The 23,784-nt window shown below is 37.7% G+C and overlaps 1 protein-coding gene across 2 annotated transcripts in view; it reads left to right on the plus strand.

The window, feature by feature from the left end:
• The first annotated feature begins 1,238 nt into the window (after positions 1–1,238).
• The window catches only part of LOC111155294 (patatin like phospholipase domain containing 8), a 40,749-nt gene continuing 18,203 nt past the window's right edge, over positions 1,239–23,784 (plus strand). The window contains exons 1-6 of one of the 2 annotated variants that reach the window (XM_022515433.1): positions 1,239–1,436; positions 8,229–9,368; positions 9,520–9,669; positions 16,428–16,579; positions 21,015–21,109; positions 22,636–22,807. In XM_022515433.1, coding sequence (XP_022371141.1) covers positions 8,319–9,368; positions 9,520–9,669; positions 16,428–16,579; positions 21,015–21,109; positions 22,636–22,807 — 1,619 coding nt within the window. In that variant the 5' untranslated portion in view covers positions 1,239–1,436; positions 8,229–8,318. The remainder of the gene's footprint in view (positions 1,437–8,228; positions 9,369–9,519; positions 9,670–16,427; positions 16,580–21,014; positions 21,110–22,635; positions 22,808–23,784) is intronic. The other variant, XM_022515434.1, reaches the window with a different exon arrangement.

Here is a 23,784-nt window from a genome sequence, read left to right on the forward strand (position 1 = left end):
GGGGAGAAGCATCACTCCAGAACTAGTTACTTCCAAACATCTCTAAAGCTTAATTTGTTGCATACATTTTTTTAACTATCGTATAAATAAATAACATAACTGAACTACGTGCTTCAGGCATTGTGATGTACACAACCCAGCCATCTGTGCCCCCAAGAGCCTAGCAAGATAACAAGATGGCTTCCTTGCCATAGTTTAAAAATTTATATATACATATATTTACATATACACACATATTTACATATATTTACATGTATAAATATGAAATATAAATATGAAATCCTCTCTATAAAAAAGAGAGATAGAGTAAACAGTTTAATACCCACTGTTTGACAGTTCATGCAATTACTTCCTTAAAGATTTTACAATAATCTTACAGGGTGCTAAAGCCTGGTGAGCTTTAAAGGAAAAGAGTCCAAGTCTTGGTAATATTTTGAGGTTGCAGTCTAGCACAGGCTACTTTTGTGTTTCCTAACCTCGATTTAATTGCAAGCTCAGCTCAAGAGAATAAAGGAAGCTGTTTTAACTACTTGCGTTCACTGCTGTAGCCTGAAAGTTGCTTGACATATAGAGGAATGGGCATGGCTCTGTTCTAATAAAACTTTATTTTTTTATGGACATCGAAATTTGAATTTCATGTTATTGCACGTGTTCCAAAGCATACTTTATTTTCTTAACCACTGAAAAATGTAAAAGGCATTCTTAGCCCACAGATGTACAGAAAACAGCCGACGGGCCATATTTGCCGTTAGGCTGCAGATGGTCATCTGGTATGTACACAACGTCAGAATTCGAAAAATGTTAAGTGTGAAGTGTGGGACCTTTTGCAGGACATCCGTGGTAATGTTACAGGCCACCTTCCAATACGATGACACAAGTGGCAGCCGCGGTGGCCATGCCCAGAAATGGAGAAAGCAAGAGGGCTGAGCAGAGTGGTACGAGCACCGCCCCACGCCGCTCGCCACCCTCTCGGCCACGGGTAACGCGCGCCCAGCTCCGCGGATTGGACCGCACGTAGACACGGTCCTCCCAGACCCGGAAGAGGAAGCCCGCAGGCAAACACACATATGAAAGCGACCCCTCCGGGCCCCACCCCGCTGCACCTCCCCCGACGCAAACGGCGCGTGCACGCACGCACGTCTCCCGCCCTTCGCTCACTCCGACGCTATTGCGCATGTCTGGGAAAGGGAGCAACGATTGACCGGGAGGCCCTGGCCGGAGCCGGGCGGAGGGCCTCCTCCGGGCCGGGCGGGTAGATACGGCCCGCGCGTGCGTCACTTCCGCTGGGGCGGGACGGAGCTGTGGGGGTGGTGCCTCGACCGCGGCTCTTCTGTTTGTGTTGGTAGCTCAGCTGATGCGGGCAGGCCAGAGTGGATGTCAGTGCGGGCCGGAGGCGCGTCGGCGCTGCTGCCCATATAGTTGCGGCTTGCATCCCGGTGAGTGGCGGCTGGGGGGGACAGAGGCGGGACGATAGGTTAGGGAAGAGGGCAGCCTGGCCTCCCCGGGCACTTGTGTGGCCCTTCTCTTTCCTCGAAGGGCACTTGTAGAGGAAGAGGGCGGGGAGCCGCCGGGCTTCGAGGAGGTCCCGGGACCAAGGTTCCAAGAGGCATCCGGGCACCGGAAGGAGCCGCGGATCTGGGGCTGATTGGTGCGCGGTGTCCGCCCCCGCCGTCCGCCGCCTCGGGTTCTGCTGGCCTGGTCCAGGTCACCCTGTTTTGGTTTCCCTCGTCCCGCCCTGCGCTTTCTGGCCCACCCCCGCAGCTCCCAGCCTGGTTGCCCCGATCGTTTTGGCTGCGCCCGGACTGGAGGGTTCTCCCGCAGTTCCCTAGTGACTGAAAACGCTTCCCTCTTCTGCACCGTCCTCCACCGTCGGCGCACGGGCGCCTTCCGCTGCGTGTTTGAGTGGCCAGCGGTTTCTTTTTGGTTCCCCGCGCGCATCTGACTCCCTCCCTCCCTCCCTCCGTTGCTGTTGCTTCGGCAGGTTCAGGTGTGTGCTTTTTCAGAGATGAAGCGGTGTGAATCGTTGTGTAGCCGTGCTCCCCGTCATTGTCATTTCTGTCACCGTGCTGGGGGGAACCTGCTGTCTACGCCTAATACAGTACCTTGAAAGTGCTGACTTCTTGGGGAAACAAAAGTGTCCATAAGGGACTGTCTTCTTTATATTGGGGTTTTATTTCCAGTAACATCTGCATCTGGTTCTTGCATATAGTCCTTGTTGCTGAGATTTCAACTGACAAAAGTACGCTTCATCGTGTTGAGGGACTGCTGTTAAAACAGTGAAATAGTAAGCATTTTAAAATCCGAGAGTTTAAAAAAAAAGTGTATTAAACTGTGAGCCGAGAATTGATGCCTCTTATGGAGGCAGTTGTTTCAAGCCCATTGTAGTTAATTTGTTAAATTGCGCCATTTACTTGTACTTTAATTATAAGAACATGTTCTTCATAATTTCTGTTACCAAACTGTTTCTCAATGTTGATCTTACTTTCCTATTTCTGTCTTAGATCTATGTTAAAGTCTAGAGAGAATGTCTTCATAGTGAAGTTGAGGGAGAAGATCAGTTGACTGGTGTATTTATTTGCATCACTTACTAAGCGGATAAAAGTACAGCTTGTACTGAGTTGTTCTTTTGCTCAGTAACGACAAAGGAATTGCGCGGAAGGGTACATATTGCCTCACTTGTGGAACGCATCTGTGAAAAGGTCAGAGTTAGAACTCTTAGCCTTGGACAGCTTTCTGTCATTACATGTCTTAGTTATAATCTTTCTCTCCCATGTTATATATCTTAACTTTGTTCATTATTGAGTTTTTTTTAGAACTTGCTGTTGTATTGGTTTCCATGACTCTGATTTTTTCAGGATATCTTTTCACCTGTGCTTTTTTGTTTCTGGAAAGACTTCTTCCTAACTCTTGATGTCAGTCAAGGATCTACCCTGTTCTTTCTAAAGAAAACAGAATTTCAAAACTTCAAATCTAAATACTTTAGTAGGTCCATGACTCTTGAAATGTTATGGAAAATATAGTGTGTGTGTGTGTGTGTGTGTGTGTGTGTGTGTGTATGCAAATAATAATTTCTCAAGGACGAGGATCTGTGATCCCCCAATTCTCAGGAATTATTACTATAAACTTTTTTTTTTTTCCCCTGGTAAATCCAGTCTTGGGTTTTTAGTTGTCACTGTGCTGGTATCTCCAGACTTAAACCACAGCCTGTGTTCCTATCATACATTTGAATGTCCCATGTTAGCTCATCCAAGAGATTTTTCTTTCATATTAAATTGGTCCCCCCAGTCATCTCGTTTTCGCAAGTGGTATTCTCTATGTATCTCTGAGTAAAAACACTTGAGTTGTTTTGACATCTTCTCCTCACCCCATTCATTCTTCCCTGTTACCAAGTCCTGTGTTTTGCTATTTCCCCACTTTCAAAGTGGGGCTCAAAGTAATCCTTTCTCTAGTACAGTACCAGTGCCTTAATTCAAACCCTTGTCACTTTATGCCTGCATTATTGGAATAACTTAGGGAAGTCCTATGTAGATTCATTCTTTTATCCTCAGCTGAGCCTCCAGCTAGCAGTTCCCTTATTTTCCTCCAGTTAAAACACAATTGTATTCCCTAGAGGTTGGTCTGTACCTCCCTATTCTATTTATTTCTCCAGTGTACTTATACTACCCTAATAGTTGGTACCCTAGTCTTCCCTGCTCTTTCTCAGTAGGTGATGGCACCTGCCACTTGACATTCTTTTCTTTATCTTTTTGTAGTCTAACCTCCTCCAGCAGAATTTACTCTCAAAATTTTTATCTGCATTTATCAGTGTTGTGATTTGGAAATAGCTAAACTAAGCTTGTTGATTTTGTTGGTAGTTCTGTGTTTATTGATTTTTGCTTGGAATTGTAGTTTGTAAGAGGTGTATTAAAATATTGTCATAAGATTGTCTAGTCTTTCCATAATTCCTCCTTTTTTTTTTTTTTTTTTTGCTTTATATACTGTATCTCAGTGTCTTGTTAGGTGTATTCATAATTGGTTATGAGAGTTATGTCATTGGAAAGAAACAATACAGACCCATTACTTTTATAGCTCTGTCTTCTGCTTGACTATTGGGCCCATTTTTCCAGCATTTTCCGTGTTTACTTACCTTCAGCCACCTGGTGGTTCTTTTAGTCTTGAGTAGACAGAGCTCATTACCGTCTCCAACACTTTATTGCTTTTTCCTTTGCCTTGAATGCTTTTTTCCCAGATTTTAATAATTTGCTTTGTTACTTATTTGAGGTCTCCAGTAAAATGTCAACTCAGTTCTCTTGATCATGTCAAGTAAAATAGCCCATTTGCCCTGAGTTTTGGAAATATCCTTTCATGGTAGTTTGTTGTTGTTTAAAGACTTACTTATTTGTGAGAGAGAGAGCACAAGCTTGAGCACACATGCGTGAGAACAAGGGAGAATCAGAGAGAGGGGGGGAGAGAATCTCAAGTAGACTCCCAGCTCACTGCGCGGCCAGAGATGGGACTCTGACATCAAGACTTGAGCTGAAACCAACGTCAGAAGCTTGATAGACTGAGCCACCCAAGTGCCCCCTTTAATGGTAGTTTTAGTTGATTCTGCTGAAACTCCTTGGGGTTCACCAGCTCTGACTGGTTTTCATTTGCTTGGGGTCTGTGCACCATTCAAGCAATGTGACTGAAAAAGATCTCGGGCTTGTGATTTCTCAACTATGGATTTACCACTATTGGGTTTTTTTTAACTGTAATAAAAACCAAGTATTATAACATTTACCATCTTTACCATGTTTAAGTATGTGGTTCAGTGGCATTAAGTACATTCACATTGTTCTAAAACATCTCCAGTACTTTTTCATCTTAGGGAACTAAAACTGTGCCCATTAGACACTCCTTTTGCCCCATTCTCCAGTTTCTAGAAATCATTCTGCTTTCTATAGCAGTGACTTTGAATACTCTAGATACTTTGTGTAAGTGGAATCACACAGTATTTGTCCTTTTGTGACTGGCTTATTTTACTTAAAATAATAGCCTCAAGAGTTCATCCCTGTTGTAACATGTGACAGGTTTTCCATCCTTTTAAAGGCTGAATAATATTCCATTGTAGGTAAATACATTTTGTTTATCTGTCCATGGACATTTGAGTTGTTTCCACCGCTGGTATTGTGTGCTGCTATGAACACAAGTGTGCAGATGCCTCTTTGAGACCCTGCTTTCAATTCCTTTGGATATATACCCAGAAGTAGGGTTGCTAGATCCTATGGTATTTCTATTTTTAATATTTTTGAGGAACCACAATACTATTTTCTGCAGCAGCTGCTCCATTTTACAGTCCCAGCAACGGTGCACAAGGGTTCTAACTTCTCCATATCTCTGCCAACACTTGTTATTTTCTGTTTGTTTTTTTGTTTTTGTTTTTTTTTAAAGATTTTATTTATTTCTCAGAGAGAGAAAGCACAAGCAGGCAGAGTGGCAGGCAGAGGCAGAGAGAGAAGCAGGCTCCCTGTGAGCAAGGAGCCCGATGCAGGACTTGAACCCAGGGCCCTGGGATCATGACCTGAGCCGAAGGCAGCTGCTTAACCAACTGAGCCACCAGGTGTCCCTTTCTGTTTGTTTTTAATCACAGCCTTCCTAATGAGTCTGGAGTGATATCTCATTTGGTTTTGATTTGCATTTTTCTGATGATTCAGTGATGTTGAGCATCTTTTCATATGCTTGTTGGCCATTTGTATATCCTCTGTGGAGAAATTTCTACTCAAGTTCTTTGCCAGTTTTTTTAATTGGGTTATTTGATTTTTTTGTTGTTGACTTGTAGGAGTCCATTACTAGTTTTGAGCATGGCTTTTTATTCACAGGTACTTTAATTGTATTTTTTCAAGTATTTCTGGTTTGGGGATTGTGGGGCTTTTATGTTAATTCAACTTATTCATTGGCCATAAATCCTGGATATCAGAAAAGCCGGGAAGGTAGATGTGTTGGTTTCTTTTCTCTCTGTCTCTCTGTAAAATTGGAATTTTGAAATCATATGTATACATGTGATTTACAAAGCTTTTAGTTCAGACTGTAATCTGAACATTTTTTTTTAATTTTATTTATTTATTTGACAGACAGAGATCACAAGTAGGCAGAGAGGCAGGCAGAGAGAGAGAGAGAGGAAGGGAAGCAGGCTCCCTGCTGAGCAGAGAGCCTGATGCGGGGCTCGATCCGAGGATCCTGGGATCATGACCTGAGCCGAAGGCAGCGGCTTTAACCCACTGAGCCACCCAGGCGCCCTGTAATCTGAACATTTACAGTGGGGTTCTGGGTTTCTATCTTTCTCAGTCTTGTCTGTTCCATTCTGTCAGAAATCTGCTGAATCCTCTTTCTAGTGTCACTCCTTTGCTTAAAATATTTCATTGACAGTCTGATCTTTAATTTCTTTGGCGAGATTTGTAAGAGCCTTCATAATTTGACCCCCAAAACCATCTTTGCAGTATCATCTACTTGTCCCTCATTATTCTCATTACTCTTTCTAGGTCCTAGAGCGAAACTAGACTGCTTGCAATTTTTGTTCATATTGTTTATGCTTTCTTAAATGCTTTTTTTGTCTTTGTATTTTTTCCTATTAAAATTCTCTCCTGTTCTCAGCTTTCTACTTAATGAATTCCTTTTTAACTTTGTCCAGTTTTTAGTGTCTTTTTATTATTTTTTGAACTTACTTGGATATTTGCTCTGACCATTCTCATGGCACTGTTAATGTGTTCTAAAACCATTTGCTTTTTTTCTTTTTTCTGTTTGCTTTTAATTACAAAGGTACTATTTGCTCATTGTAAAAAATACAGATAATACAAAAGGAAAAAGAAAAAGTCCCTCTCCTTGTTCTCTTTTGATCCCACTCCTTGGTTCACAAGAATAAACAAACTAGTGCTTACCCTTTCGGAATCTGTGTGTGCGCGCGCATGCATGTGCCACATGTGGACAGCCTCACATTTAAACTGCACCTATAGGTTTTTCTCTTTCATTACCTAACGTCTTTGTATCTCCACATGTGTATAGTGTATGTATTATAGCTGCTGGCCTTTTTTACTGTAGTGTATATGAAGAATGGGCAGATCATCTAGTTTCTTTAACTGCTGCAGAATACTATATATGGTAACCCATTCTGCAGTTTATATATGCCATAGTTTATTGAGCCATTCCTTTCTAGAAGACCTTTAGAGTTGTTTTTCATTGTTTCATTATTTCAGTCAATGTATTAGGGAATGTGTATATATACCTCTGCACTCTTATACAAGTATTTCTGTAGGATTCTTAATAGAGTTTTAATAGTGAAATTGCTGATCAAAAAATATGCCTTTAAGATTGTGATAGATAGTATTTAAGGTATTTAAGATTTCATTGGATATTGTCAGATAGCCCTATGTGTCCCATTTCTCCAGCCTATTATTAATACTGAATATTATCAACCATTTACATTATCACCTATTGTAAAAACAAAGCATGTTTTAATTAGTATTTTTCTTTGATGTGGTAAGGATATTTTCATAATTTTACTGTTTGTATTTCTTCTTATTCTACATTAACTGGCCTGCTAACGTCCTTTGTCTATTTTTCTGTCAGCTGAATCTTTCTTTTTTTAATTGCATTCATCTTACATTGTGGTTATGAACCCCTTGTCTGTTAGATGTGGCACATAGCTTCTTGTAGTCAGACCTTTAATTTAATAAGCACAACTAGATAGTGAAATGTTTTTTTGCATGGCTCTCTGTAGCCCTAGACTGAAAGTTCCTTCATATTGTGTTTGTCTTTGTGGTTTCAGCATCTAGTACCATGTCCATGTAGGTTAAATATTCTATAAATGGTTTGCAGTGAACAAGGTGGTGTAAGACTTGACTCTACAAAGACTTCAAAGTCTGGTGTCACATAAACTAGTCCAGACTTTGACAGAGAAGAAGAACAGCATAGTATCTAAATTGCATGTTCAGTTATGTGTTGTAGGAAAACTTACGTATTTGGTAGCTTTCCTAAATTAGTTCTCATGAAACATCCTACTAACTTTTTTTTTTTCACTAAATTCTGTACTGAAAAATGAATTGTCTTCTGTGAGCTTAAAAGGGAGATCTGTAGTATCTGTAATGGAAATACATTATTCTGTCTTCTTTTGAGACAAGCTACTGAGTTTAGTTCAAGTAGAGAAGTATTTTATCTTAAACCCAGTTTCAATTTTACCTTGTACCCTAATTTTTTTTTTCTTGCTATTTCAGGTAAGACCATGAATTATGGCATTTCTTAAATGAAGCATTCAGGAATGAAGTGAAAATCCTAACATATAGAAAATAAATGATTTTTAAGTTATGTCTATTAATTTGACTATAGATATATATTATATTTACCTCCTTAGTAATGCAAGAAGTCTTTGTGGGAAGCAGAGAAGCAAGCAGCTGCATTTCTTATACTCACCTAAACATTACTGGAGGATAAGCCACGCCAGTCTACAAAGAGGTTTTCATACAAGCAGAGTAAGATGTAAATTGACCAAAAGTGATGCCCATTCTTGGAGCAAGCACTGTTACTCTCCAAGCAACCATGGTTTACATATTGGAATTTTGAAACTTAGCACTTCTACTCCCAAGGGACTTACAAAAGTGAGCATTCGTATGTCCCGTATTAAAAGTACTTTGAACTCTGTTTCAAAGGCTGTTTTTGGCACTCATAATGAAATGATCTCACGTTTAGCTCAATTTAAGCCAAGTTCTCGAATATTAAGAAAAGTATCAGATAGTGGTTGGTTAAAACAGACAGGCATTAAACAAGCCATCAAATCTCTGAAAAAATACAGTGACAAATCAGTAGAAAAGAGTTCTTTTTCAGAAAGTCATAGTCTAGGTAAAGATGAAGATGTAGGTAAACAAAGTCTTTTTCGTTACACAAGTAGTTTAACCACAAGATTTGGAGAGTCATTCTACTTTTTATCAAATCATATTAATTCATACTTCAAACGTGAGGAAAGAATGTCTCAAAAAAAGGAAAATAAACATTTCCAGGACAAACTTGAAGATAAAAAGGTCGAAGAAGAGAAATCGAGCTCTCCAGACCCTGGCATCCTGACTGATAAGCGAGATTCAGAATCTTCTTTATATTCTGTGGACAAATCTGCAAGTGCCAGCGGGACTCCTGAGGCTCTTCCAGTTTCTACTAAACAGAGTATTGCTAACTTTCTTTCTCGTCCCACTGAAGGTGTCCAAGCTTTAGTAGGTGGTTATATTGGTGGACTTGTCCCTAAATTAAAGTATGATTCAAAGAGTCAGCCAGAAGATCAGGAAGAGGCTGTTAAAGCTGAGCAACCTGTCAGCAAAGACAGTAATGGAGAGGAGAAAAAGCAGTTATCTCTTCAGCGAGAAAAGGCAAGTCGTTATCAGTGTTGCTTGACCTTTTAACTTTTGTCAAATGCATAAATTCCATTTCCCTATGGGACCTAAGAAACCTTAATCACGTGTTAATATTACTAGAGAAGTTTCACATTCTAATCATATATATTTTAATATGTCTTTGTAGATTATTGCAAGAGTGAGTATTGATAACAGAACCCGGGCGTTAGTTCAGGCGTTGAGAAGAACAACTGACCCAAAGCTCTGCATTAACAGGGTTGAAGAACTGACTTTTCATCTTCTAGAATTTCCTGAAGGAAAAGGAGTGGCTGTCAAGGTAATTCTAATTTATTTATCTGGTTTTGTCTTGGAATAAAAACACTAACACACTTTCTGTAATGGAGAAGGCAGTACCTTTCATTTTTTAAATTTAACTATTTTTAGGTTTTTATTATATACATGATGTGTCACAGAGTCAGTAATTGGCCCACTTATTCTATTATATATATTATGCTTAAATATTCTCTTATTCTGTGATGATAAATTATGCTGTTCGTACTACTATCTATACTTTGAGATTAAATGTTTTAAAATAGAAAATAAATCTCAGTGTGTTCACTGAATTACAAAATAGTTGCCAAATTTTTCTTAAATGTGTTGATACTATATAGCTATTCTTTTAAGATGGGAGATGTAATTCATAAGTAAAACCATAGGTAATTTTTACTTCTGGATCTTTTTGTATTTGCAAGTCAACATTTTAATGATCTTAATGATAATTGGATTAATAATTATATTAATAAAATGATTAGCTTTTCTTCACCTCAATTTTTTCACACATAAAATAGTGAAGGTAATTTAGACCCATTTAAACAGACTATTTTCGGAGAAATACTATAAAATATGAATGATGTGCTTGAGTCTCTTTCCATTGCACTGCTAATTATTTGTAATATTTAATCATCTGTTTACAAATATATAATGAACGGATATTGTTAACATTTGTTTAGAGATCTGTTAATGCTTGTTTTTAACTTGCCATTCAGAAAAGTCTAAGTTAACTTAGTTCATATTCCAATTTTTGACAACCATTTTGCTGAAGAGTTACCTCAGTCCTTATATAAGGTAGCCTCCTATAGTTTCATATTGTATAATTCATACATTATAAAGCTAAACTTCAGAATTTCATGTTCATAGAACTGGGGATTATCTTTCATGGCTATTTAATCTCTTATCTAAAAGACAGATTTTTCCAAAGGTAGATAGCTTTTAAGTCCATTTACTATTTCAGGGATATACTGAAGCAAAGATCTAAAATAGACTTGCATACTTTAAAGAACTTTAAAAAAATGTTTTATTGAAGTACAGTACAACCTGCAGTTATTGGAATCAAGTTCAGTGGATTTTTCACAAACTAAAGGCATCCATGTAACTGGCACTCAGATGAAGAACAGAATTTACCAGGACTTCACAAGCCTTCCTTATGCCCCCTTCAATCACAGTTTCCCCAAAGTAGTTTAGATTAGTTTAGGGGTTTTTTTGTACCTTATATAAACTATTGTGATTGGGTTTTTCCATTCATCATGTTGGTAGTAATCGTTCTCATTGTTGTAGAACATTCATTCTTGCTGCTTTCATATTCCATGGTGTGAATGTATCACAACTTATTTATTGTACTACTGATGAATTGTTGGGTACTTTTCAGTTTTAGTCTATTATGAATAGTCATGCTATTAGAAACTTTGAGGGCGCTTTTATTTTGCATTACTGATCTCACATCTAAGGACCCTTCAATACCAAGGAGTTGTGTGTTGTAGGAATGTCTATTCCAATCAAGTATGATTGAAAATCTGGATAGTCTGTAAAAAGTTCTTAACCACTTTCCTAAATAAGAAGCATCTCAAAAAGAGTGAACTGGATAAATTAAGACATGTTCACATGCACAGTCTCATGTGAACTTTCCCAATGAAGTTTTAATTATTCAAAAGAACTGAGCTTTTGAAAAATGCTAGAATTGTTTGTTCTAAAACATTTATATGAATTTTACTTTTTTGTATATCATATTTATGGTGGCCAAATGAGAGTGAATTGTCTTTGGTAGATTAGTTACCGTGTGTGTGTGTGTGTGTGTGTGTGTGTGTGTGTGATGTGCTGCATTCATGGCAGCCACATCTAGGAAATTGCCCTTTTTGGTTTCTTCATTGTTGATGAAAGCATTCTCCTTTCATTATTTTTTTAATAAAAAAATAACTTTTTATTATTTAAAAAAGGGGCAGCATAAACTTTGTAAAAAATTTTTAAAAAATAAAAACAAAAATAAGAAAATAAGAATAACATATTTATTTCTACTACCCAAGAGATTATCACTGTAAATTTATTAGTGTCTGTCTGTATTAGATGAAGCCGAGTTAAACTCTAATAAATAGTATCAAAACCTCAGTGACTTAACACAACAGAGGCTTATTTGTCCTTGTGCAAAGTCACCTGGGCATTGGGTGACTCTCCAGGACAGTGACCCTCTGTGAGGTGGCTACTTTGATCTTGTTCTTGTATGTTTCCATACGTGTCCTCCATGATCTCACTCTAGTGGAATAAGAGTATTTCATCAGAAAGTGCCACAGGTTTCTTCTACTCATGAGTTACTTATCCTGCCCAAGTACTGCCTTTGTGTGCCTGAGAGGAAGAGCAAATTGGATATTGGTGAACATTAGTAATGTCTGCTGCAGTATTTCTCTAGAAATTGTTCTGTGCATATATATAATATACCAAAGTAAAGTCATTCTATATGTACTGCTTTATAGTCTGTTTTTTATTTTCTTTTTTTCAGTTTGTAATATACACCTCTTTGTATCAATAAATTGTCATCTCATTGTATACCCAAGTCGAAAATGCTTTTTGTATAACTGATTGGGTCCAAATGATTGTCTTGTAGAGTGGCTCACTTTGTGAATTTTTTTAATTAATTAATTTATTTATTTGTTTTTATAAACATATAATGTATTTTTATCCCCAGGGGTACAGGTCTGTGAATCGCCAGGTTTACACACTTCACAGCACTCACCCTCCCCAATGTCCATAACCCCACCCCCCTCTCCCAACCCACCTCCCTCCAGCAACCCTCTGTTTTGTGAGATTAATAGTCACTTACGGTTTGTCTCCCTCCCGATCCCATCTTGTTTCATTTATTCTTCTTCTACCCCCCAAGCCCCCCATGTTGCATCTCCACTTCCTCATATCAGGGAGATCATGTAATAGTTGTCTTTCTCCAACTGACTTTTTTCACTAAGCATGATACCCTCTAGTTCCATCCACGTCGTCACAAATGGCAAGATTTCATTTCTTTTGATGGCTGCATGGTATTCCACTGTGTATATATACCACATCTTCTTTATCCATTCATCTGTTGATGGACATCTAGGTTCTTTCCATAGTTTGGCTATTGTAGACATTGCTGCTATAAACATTCAGGTGCACATGCCCTTTCGGATCACTACGTTTGTATCTTTAGGGTAAATACCCAGCAGTGCAATTGCTGGGTCATAGGGTAGTTCTATTTTCAACATTTTGAGGAACCTCCATGCTGTTTTCCAGAATGGCTGTACCAGCTTGCATTCTCACCAACAGTGTAGGAGGGTTCCCCTTTCTCCGCATCCTCACCAGCATCTGTCATTTCCTGACTTGATAATTTTAGCCATTCTGACTGGTGTGTAATATCTCATTATGGTTTTGATTTGTATTTCCCTGATGCCGAGTAATGTGGAGCACTTTTTCATGTGTCTGTTGGCCATGTGGATGTCTTCTTTGGAGAAATGTCTGTTCATGTCTTCTGCCCATTTCTTGATTGGATTATTTGTTCTTTGGGTGTTGAGTTTGCTAAGTTCTTTATAGATTTTGGACACTAGCCCTTTATCTGATATGCCATTTGCAAATATCTTCTCCCATTCTGTCAGTTGTCTTTTGGTTTTGTTAACTGTTTCCTTTGCTGTGCAAAAGCTTTTGATCTTGATGAAATCCCAATAGTTCATTTTTGCCCTTGCTTCCCTTGCCTTTGGCGATGTTCCTAGGAAGATGTTGCTGCGGCTGAGGTGGAAGAGGTTGCTGCCTGTGTTCTCCTCAAGGATTACTTTGAATTTTTATGGGGCTTCCTCCTCATTGGTGTTATTTGATGTATTCCTTGTTCCTTTGTATTTGCTGAATACTGGAATATAAACATAAAGACTTGGTTAAGTTAAACTTCTTGTTAGAGCACATTGTATATGTTGCCATGTGTCTCATCTTCCATCATACCAGAACACGTATAACTGGTTGAAGAACCAGTGTTGACCACTGGATTAGGGAGATGACAGTCTGATCTTCTCATTGGACATTTAGGCTAGAATCATAATCCCATCAGCCATTAACCTAATCCAGAACTAGTCATTTCATTAGGGTTGCAAAATGATAAATTTCTAATTCTGCCACTCTTTCTGCATTGTAATTGACATTCGTCTGTAAAAGTAGAGCTTTCCTTTACTAGCTAGAGCTATTTGGTTACTCTCAAAGAGCAGTTTTACAGGATAAGCAAGAAAAATGCTTAGTTTCCTTTTACTTAGTCACCAATTTTCAAAGTAAAGAGATGCTTTAAAGCTGCCCCATTGGTGACAGGAAATTTTTGGCATTTCTTAAAACTATCATTGTGGACTCCCTAGGTTTTCATAAATCGTATTTTGATAAATTTTTTCCTCCCTTCTCTCTTTTTTTGAAAGCTGAATTCATCTCCGCTTTGCTTGGTAGGGGCCCCAAGTTCATTCATAAAACTTTAACTTCTTACAAAAGTATCATGGGCAGAAAAGTATATGTAAGCATACAGCTCCATGAATTTTCAAAAATTGAAAACATCTGTATAACCCTCATCTCTTTATGCCCCCTTCCATTCACTGTCTCCAAAAAGATTGACCATTACCTGATTTTTAGCACCCTAGGTTAGTTGTGCCTTTCTCTGCGTGTTCTATAAATGGAGTGGTACAGCTTGTGCTCTTTTATATCTGTTTTTTTCACTTGACATTATTTGTGAGAACCTTCAAGGTGGATTATGATTATGAAACATTCACATTGTGATGGATTCTGTGATATGAATATAGGACCATGTATCCATTTTACTGCTGATGGACATTGGAATAGTTTCCAGTCTGGGAGTATTCAGGAATAGTGCTTCTGGGATATATCTTTTGGGAAACACAGGTCTTTATTTCTTTGGGAGTGTATATCCAAGAATAGTGGTCTTGGTTATGAAGTATGCCTATTTTCATCTCTAATAGATTCTGCCAAATAGTTTTGCAAAGTGTTTATACCAACTTATACTTCCGCCAAAATTGTATTGATCTTCTGGTGGTTCTACTTCTCCAACACTTTATTGTCTTTATTTTAGCCATTGTGTTGGATGTTTAGTGATACTGGATTGTGGCTTTAGTTTGCATTTCTCTGGTAACTGTGAAGGTTAGCATCTTTTCCAATGCTTATTGGCCATTTGTGTGCTTACCTTGTGTGAAGTGCCTTTTGCACGTCTTACTCATTTTTCCTTTGGGTTGATCAACTTTTTCTTACTGACTTGAAGAATTTCTTTAAGTTTTTTTATATATGGCATATATTACATATAATATTATATATAATAGTAATATACAATAACTATGTATTTTTTGTAAATGTATTTTCCCACTCTTGGAGTTACCTTTTAACTCTGCTGGCCCTCTGTCTGAGCCAGTCCCAGTTTTTCAGTCTTCTGTTTCTTCCCCAAATAAGCAAAAGCCTCAAGGGAAGACAAGCTATAGTTTATGAGATCACTTATTTTTTAAAAGAATTCATCTTTTATTTATTTATTGGAGAAAGAGAGTTACGCATGCGCATGTGCCCACCAGCAGGTGGGAGAAGCAGACTCCCTACTGAGAAGGGGGCCTGAGATGGGGCTTGATCCCAGGACCTTGGGGTCTTGACCTGTGCCAAAGGCAGACACTTAACTAACTGAGCCACCCAGGCGTCCTGAGCTCACTTCTTAGCACTTCTCTCTCCAGATTCTTACCCCTCCTGTTCTCATCGCTTCAGGAGCCCTCTGATGCTTTTGAACAGATGGAACTTCTTTTGTCTTTTATTAACGTTTTCTAGTTCTTGGAAAGAGACTGTTCTAACCAGAAATGGAAATTTATATTCCCATGCCCACCGTTGTTCAGACTCTTCTTGTGGGACGTTGAAGCTCAACATTAGCCAGGGCAAAAAAGCAACTGAAAAAGAATTTAGAACAATATTACTTCACATTGATTTATCATAAAGAAACAAAATGAGTGATACATTTGGATTATTTTTTTAATTTATTGAAGGAAGATTACATAGCACAAGTTTAGTTGCTAGTCTCAGATTCCCTTAAGCCTGGGCTTCTGACCGTATAAGGTGCTTTTGTGCACAGAACCTAGAGAATCTCTGATAAACTCAGTGTAGAACCCTAGAAGTTAAGCTCTTGCCTCTGGTCACCAATATGAAATTAAACATATAGAATCTCAGAGTCCTAGTTTTGTTTAAACAAATTACTTAAATGTAATGAATTTGGGTTATTTATTGTAATGGTCAGCTTTTGCCTTCTGCCTTAGTTATAGGTATTGACATTTGTTTATATTTCACTATGAGCTACCCTTATATCCTATATTCACAAGATGGTTTATTTTTTTTTTTAATAACAAGTTCAATTTCCAGTAATTACTATGAAGAAGTTTATCTCTAGGATTTGGAGAAAATCGTTTATACAATTTATAATGTTAATCTTTTGTTGTAACAATTAATACTTTGTAAATTTCTGTTAAGCAAATTATATATTTTCTAATTATTAAGCATTGTATCTTTTAAAGAAAATATTTGTACTGAGGTTAATTCTTAATCTAGATATTAGAAGAAATATATTTTAAATGCTAATTGACATTTATATGTTAAAAAGTAATGTCATTTAAGATTATTAAGAAAGTAATAAACCCTGGCACTGTGATTATATGTGGTCTACATATGTTGGTTAAAAATCATACAGTTTCACTCTTCATTTGACAAAAGCAATAAAATACTTTTTTCTCCATACAGGAAAAAATTATTCCGTATTTATTAAGATTGAGACAAATTAAGGATGAAACTCTTCAGGCTGCAGTTAGAGAAATTTTGGCCTTAATTGGCTATGTGGATCCCGTGAAAGGAAGAGGAATCCGAATTCTTACAATTGATGGTGGAGGAACAAGGTAAAGCTAGAAAAATGATTTTTTAAATCCTATAGATCCAGTTCAGCCAGAATTTTTTTTTAACTGATTCTGTGTAAGTATAGTAGCTATATCATTGTAAAACCAAATGTTTAAAATAAAACATGAAATAGTTTTTCTTAATTTATTACTTGATCCATTTGAGAGCTTCTTTGTTTTGTTTTTTTTTTTTTTAATTTCATTTAGAGTGAGCATGAGTGGGGGGAGGGGCAGAGGGAAAGGGAGGGAAAGAATCTCAAGCAGGAGCCATGCTCAGCGTGGAGCCAGATATGGGGGCTCTTTCCCAGGACCCTGAGATCATGACCTGAGACAAAATACAGTCAGCTGCTTAACCAGCTGAGCCACTCAGGTGCCCTAAGGGCTTCTTCAGCATATACCTGAATTTGCTTTTATTTTAATTTGACCTAGTATTTATTTCAGTTTGGTCTCTTCAGACCTTCTTGTTAGTTTAGGACAGTATATCAACCATGACTTAAAAAATCTTGGCAATGTTTTGTAACATTAGCTTTCTTTAATTATATTTATCTTACTGGTGTTTATCAGTCAGCTAGTCACTTAATAAAGAGATTGCTATAAAAGGAGTCTGTATCAGTAACTTTCTGAGTCCCCACGTTCTCAGCTGCAGATGCTGGTTCTGGTGCCACACTAGAAATATTTAGTGCATTCTTAGCTCAGAAGGAGGTAGTTTCGCCGTCGGACTTCGTTCTTGCTGTTGGCAGTTCATCCGTGCTGCTTCTGATTAGTTTGTTGAGTTCCTCTTACTGCTTGTTGGTTAGATCCTTTGGTGTTAGCCTCCCCGCCCCCAACACCAGATGTTCTAGCTTGGATTCAGGTTTCCTGCCATCTCTGCTCTCATCTCTGAAATTGATAGTACATGCCCTGCCTGTTGTTCTTTGATTACTTTATCTCTCTGATTACATTCTCTGATACACCTGCTTTGCCAATTACTATCTTGTATGTCCAAGTACTACGCTTATTGTTTTGTTAAATTCTGAGCTCCTCTATGTCAGCCAGATTCTTTTCATTTTGACACCAATATCAGTAACGGTGTGAGTGATGAGGGAAAAAGCTATTTAACCATCTAGGCGGAGGACAATAAAATAATACCTTCAGATGGTAGCCGTGGGAAGCAGGAGGGAGGAAAAATATGCAAGAAAACTTTGAAGAAAAGGGGAATTGGATATAGAAGGAGATCGAGAGCACTCCTGAATGGAGACACCCATGGATGCCTGGGGCAGAACTGCAGGGAAATGGGAGGAGGTGATTGGTATTGAGAAAGACAGTTCTGTTTTTGAACATGCTGAATAGAAGGCTTCACATAGCAGTATAGAAGTGCTAATTCGGCAAATGAAGATTGAGTTGATTGAGAAAAGAAAAGTTTCAGAATAATTTTTGGATGTTTCTTATGGAAGTGAAATAACTGAAGAAGGTGAACATCATTCATACGATAGATGAAGTGGTAATGAATTAGAATCATTCTAGTTTATAAAATTGGTTAAAAGTGATGGGAAGTAAGGAAAGTAGGAGTTCAGTGAGTAAGGAATTTCACTGAGGAGCAGGAAGAAGCCAGTCCTCTCTGCCATTAAGATCAGGACAGATGGAAAAGTTGGTATCATTCATTGAGTCACCTGTTCTTAACACTGTTCTTAACACTGATTTGGATCCAGGAATCTGTAAGCAAAACAGACAAAATCTAAGTCTTCATGGTACTAGTATTCCAGAGGAAGAAAGAACAAATAGAAAAGCAAAAATGTATTCTTGAATAGTAAGGGGTGCTATGAAGAAAAAAAGCAAAGTGGCAAAGAGTAAGTGCTATTTTAGAGAATAATCATGATTATTTTAGAGCATGATTATGATTATGACTTTTTTTTCATTTTAAAAAAATACTGAGATACCGACTTGGTATATTAGTTTCAGATATACAACACAATGATTTGATGCCTGTTTATTTTGTAGAATGATCACAATAAGTCTAGTTAACATCCATCACCACACAGAGTTAATAACTTTTTTTCTGGAGTTGAGAGCATTTGAGATTAACTCTTCTAGTAACTTTCAAGTATGCAGTACAGTATTATTAACTATGTTAGCACGTTGTACTTTATATCCCCTGGATGCATTTATTGTATTATTTATTGTGTAACTGGATGTTTATACCTTCTGATCTCCTCACCCATTTTGTCAACCCCACCCACCCACCCCTTTTGGCAACCACCTGTGACTGTGACTTCTTTTTGAGTAGAATTCTGAAGGAACAGTCAGGAACATTCAGCTATCTATTTAGAGTGATAAATATGTTGAAAAGAGCTTTGGGACCAGTAAATATTTGATTTTAGAGAATAGGAGTTTTGTTAGTCATCCAGGGAGGAAATTGGAGTGAAGACATTTGGGAAGATATAAAGGTGAGTTAGGATGAAGGGAGGTGTAGATTAGCAGTTCTCCATTGGAGGCGATTTTGCTATCTAGAGGACATAGTTCAGTGTCTGGAGGCATTCTTGGTTGTTGGAGCTGGGTGACTGCCACTTTGTGTTTAGTGAGAAGAGGGCAATTAATGCTGAAACCCTACAATGCACAGGATAGCCCTAGAGCAAAGAGTTTTCCAGCCCGAAATGTCCCTCTTGCTAAGCTGAGAAACCTTGCTTGAGGGGAACTTGAGAATGCAGCCAGGATGGTAAGTTTGTGCTGAGAGGAATAAGATACAAGGGCTTGGGAGAAAAAGAACCCATAACTTTTATTGCCTTTTTTTTTTAATTTTTTTTATTTTAAAAGATTTTATTTATTTATTTGACAGACAGAGATCACAAGTAGGCAGAGAGGCGGGCAAAGAGAAAGGGGGAAGCAGGCTCCTTTCTGAGCAGAGAGCCCGATGCGGGGCTCGATCCCAGGACCCTGAGATCATGACCTGAGCCAAAGGCAGAGGCCTAACCCACTGAGCCACCCAGGTGCCCCACTTCTATTGCTTTTGTGTATGAATGCCCCGTAAAGTGTTAGGCTGAGAGAATCAATCTGGCAAGTGTATTTATTTCTAAATATGACATGAATTGATTTGTAAATACAGCATTTTAAAATAGTTTTCTACCTGATTATACAAGTAAAACTTGGAGGAGAAAAAAAAGAAATATAAAGAAAAGCAACCAAAAAATATAGCTCACAATTACCAGATTTTTAGTATTTTGACTTATTTCTTCAGATTTTTTTTTCTTGCATGAGTATGTATGTGCATTTTTTATTTCTTTCTTATAAGATAATGGAGGTCACATTGTTAAGTATATTTATCTGGCATTATCTCTAATTCTTCATGTCTCACTTTGATTTCATAGTGTATCTCTTTGATAAGCCATCTCCTCATCTTTTACTACCTCTCTTCAAAGCCACATTACTTCTTAAAATTAAAAAAAAAAATCAGCGTTTTTGGTTTCCTACTTTAATATTAGAGTATTTTCTCGTGGTTTCCTTTTAGCAGTATCAAAGCACACTTTGACACTCTAGGTTGTATTTGGTGATGCCTAACTATAGCCAGGACCCTTCTGCCCCACATCTTGTATTGGGTTTAGACCATTTCATTGTTTCTGTATATTCTCCCAGCATTAAGAATTGTCCACACATTACACACATCCTGAATTGGCATATACCTCCTGGCCTCTTTTCATTTTCCACATTCATCATTAAGCTCTTTTCTGCCTTTGGCTAGGATCCAAAAGTAAACAAAGTCAGCTGCATAAAGTAATACTAATGGCAGGGCATTCATTGTCTTGAAGTTGTTGAAAGTTTTAAAAGATGAATAATTAGGGGGCCTGGGTGGCTCAGTGGGTTAAGCCTCTGCCTTCGGCTCGGGTCATGATCCCAGGGTCCTGGGATCGAGCCCCACATCGGGCTCTCTGCTCAGCAGGGAGCCTGCTTCCTCCTCTCTCTCTCTGCCTGCCTCTCTGCATGCTTGTGATCTCTATCTGTCAAATAAATAAATAAAATCTTTAAAAAAAAAAAGATGAATAATTAAAAGCTTGAAAGTATGACTAGTGAAATGCAGAAAACAAAAATATGTAGAAGCATAGGCACCAACTTATACTGCAGAGAGAAGAAACTAATATACAGTGTTCCAGAACTGGTGAGTGCAGGTTTTAAGTATTTTCCAGTCTGGGGTGTTTAAAAGAACATCTTACGTTCTCATCTTTACAGTCATGTTCAGAGAGATACTAGTATAAATTAAAATTTGCTGTTGTGACACAGGTTTTATTCCATTATTTAGCTACTGGAGTTTTGAAAGTGCTCTTAAAAACAGGCCATTTTTACTGACATTAATTTATATTATCAGTTTCCCTGTTAGCATATAAGCTAGAAAAGCAACTTGTGGGCTTGTTTTATTCAAGACTTAATTTCCTTGAAACGGGAATTTTCATTTTTCTTTTTTTTTCTGTAGGGGTGTGGTTGCCCTTCAGACACTGCGAAAATTGGTTGAACTTACTCAGAAGCCAGTTCATCAGCTCTTTGATTACATCTGTGGTGTGAGCACGGGTAATTATTGTTAAATAGAAGCCCTGTGTCCCTGCAGTGTGCATTTAAAATGATGGTCATTCTCAGAAGTGATGGGTATTTTATGTTTTGTTGAAGAATAATCCTTTGATTGGCCTAATGAACTTTATAAAATGTTTGTGGTAATAAGTTACCATTCAGAGGTGGTGTTTGTTTGTTGTTCTGTTTTGTTTTTGCAAGAGAGCGCGGGTCCTGTGCAAGTAGGGGTGAGGGACAGAGGGACAATCTTAAGCAGGCTTCCTGCTCAGCGTGGAGCCTGAGGCAGGGCTTCACCCTTTTGACCCTTAGTTCAGGACCTGAGCCTTGCCAGGAATTGGACGTTTAATATTCTGAGCCACCCAGGTGCCCAGGAAATTGTTCTTATATTATATTTCTTACTTGATTGTTTAAAGCCAGAATTTAAATCGGTAAATGTGAGAATCTATGTGTTTAACATAATTTTTTTGAAGATTTTATTTATTTATTTGACAGAGAACACAAGCAGGGGGAGTGGGAGAAGGAGAAGCAGGCTTCCCATTGAGCAGAGAGCCCACTGTGGAACTCGATCCCAGGATGATAGGATCATGACCCAAGCCAAAGGCAGACACTTAATAACTGTACCACCCAGGCACCCCATCTGCTTATCTTTATAGTAGTTCTATTTAAAAGGCAGTTAGTTTTTTGGCAAGTTATTTCTTGTGTTAATTAGGGATTTTCTGCAAATTGAAAAAAGTAATTTCTATTATAAATTCGTAATGCCGTTCAATTTATTTTAAAACCTAAGCTGTTTTCTTTTACTAGAATAAGACTGAGTATAATAAAATACATACAATATTTAAAACACATTACGATAATGAGTTCCTGTTTTTCCTTTGTGGGCAATCTCAGAGTAAGCCCTAATGCTGTATAGATCTTTGCCCCCCTCCCCCCATCAGCAAAGCTTTCTCCCCTACATTTCTCCTTAGTTCAGGGTTAGACCAGTTAGGTACGCTAGGTGGCAGTGTGTCCTACCAAGTGTAGCCAGGACATGAAATCAGCTATTTAAAAGGCTATCCCAGAGACCTAATTTCTTTAATTATTTTAGTTCCCCGGACCAACTCAAAGGAGTAGTTATTTTAGTGAATTGGTAAGTTGTCAAATATACTGTATTCTGTGACTAAAACTAAGGAATTTATTAATGTTAGAAATAACGTCATTGACCATGGTATCTAAACTATGTATTACTTAGTTTGATGTAAAAAAAAAATCCTATATCTTAAAAATTAATCCTGATAATCATTGGTTAACATTTATTTAGTCCTTATTGAGGCCAGTTAAAGCCCTTTACATGTGTTCCCTATATAAGAACATTATAAATTTTAGTTATTATCTTTATTTTAGAGATGAAAAAATTGGGCTCTTAGAGGTTACATAGTTGGTCCCCAGGTGGTACAGATCAGAGCTAGAATTTTAACCAGGTCTGTGACGTGGAAAGTCTTATAAGTATTGTAATGTCGACACTGGTAAAAACCAAACATTCCTTCTTTCAGGTGCTATATTAGCATTCATGTTGGGATTGTTTCATATGCCTTTGGATGAATGTGAGGAACTTTACCGAAAATTAGGATCTGATGTGTTTTCACAAAATGTCATTGTTGGAACAGTCAAAATGAGCTGGAGCCATGCATTTTATGACAGTCAAACATGGGAAAATATTCTTAAGTAAGTTACTAGTTTTTTTTTTTTTAATGTTTGATTCTATAAATAATATATGCATATTATTTGAAAAATGACAAAAAATTAGAAATAATATTAAATTATTGATCCCAGTAATTAGAGTTGATCATTGTTAATATTTTGGTGTATAATTCCAGTCATTTTTTTTTTAGTTCATGTGTGAGATTTGCATGTAGAAATTGCAATTGCCTTTTTAAAAAATTGAGACCGTATTATACATAGACACACACCTGTTGTTTTTACTTAATGTATTAGTCTCTTTCAAGTCATTAACAGATATTCTTCTAAAACATTAATGATTTTTAAACATTGTTTCCAGAATACTGTAAATACACTTTCCAAAAATACGTATTGAAGCCTTTAAAATTACCCACAGTCTTATTCAGAGCTGTGGACTTTGCAATCGATGTATGTATATTCTTCTAGTCTTTTTCTAGACTGTATGCATTTTCATACATACCTTTTTTAAAGATTTAGAAAGTATTTTACATTGATATTTATGAAATACAATAAAGGGTAGGTCATCGCCTAATTTGTACATACTACTGGTACGTAAAATTCACTAATACTCTATTCGAGAATCATGAATATTGTTTGACAGAAAGTCACTAGAAACATGGTTTTTCTTATTGAGGCAAGTTGGTAAAAAAAAAACATAGTCCTTATATCCAGTACAGGGGAAAATACACATTTTTTTTAAGATTTTATTTATCTGACAGATATCACAAGTAGGCAGAGAAGCAGACAGAGAGAGAGAGAGGAGGAAGCAGGCTCCCCGCTGAGCAGAGAGCCGGATGTGGGACTTGATCCCAGGACCCTGAGATCATGACCTGAGCCGAAGGCAGAGGCTTAACCCACTGAGCCACCCAGGCACCCAAAGACACATACTTTTAAGTCAGGAAAAAAATCTGCTCTGGAACAAAACTCCCTTATGATGGAATTGTGGAAATTGCTGCCCAAGG

This window comes from Enhydra lutris, unplaced genomic scaffold (assembly GCF_002288905.1).
Source record: "Enhydra lutris kenyoni isolate GAN:26980312 unplaced genomic scaffold, ASM228890v2 scaffoldscaffold40, whole genome shotgun sequence".
Taxonomy (NCBI): domain Eukaryota; kingdom Metazoa; phylum Chordata; class Mammalia; order Carnivora; family Mustelidae; genus Enhydra; species Enhydra lutris.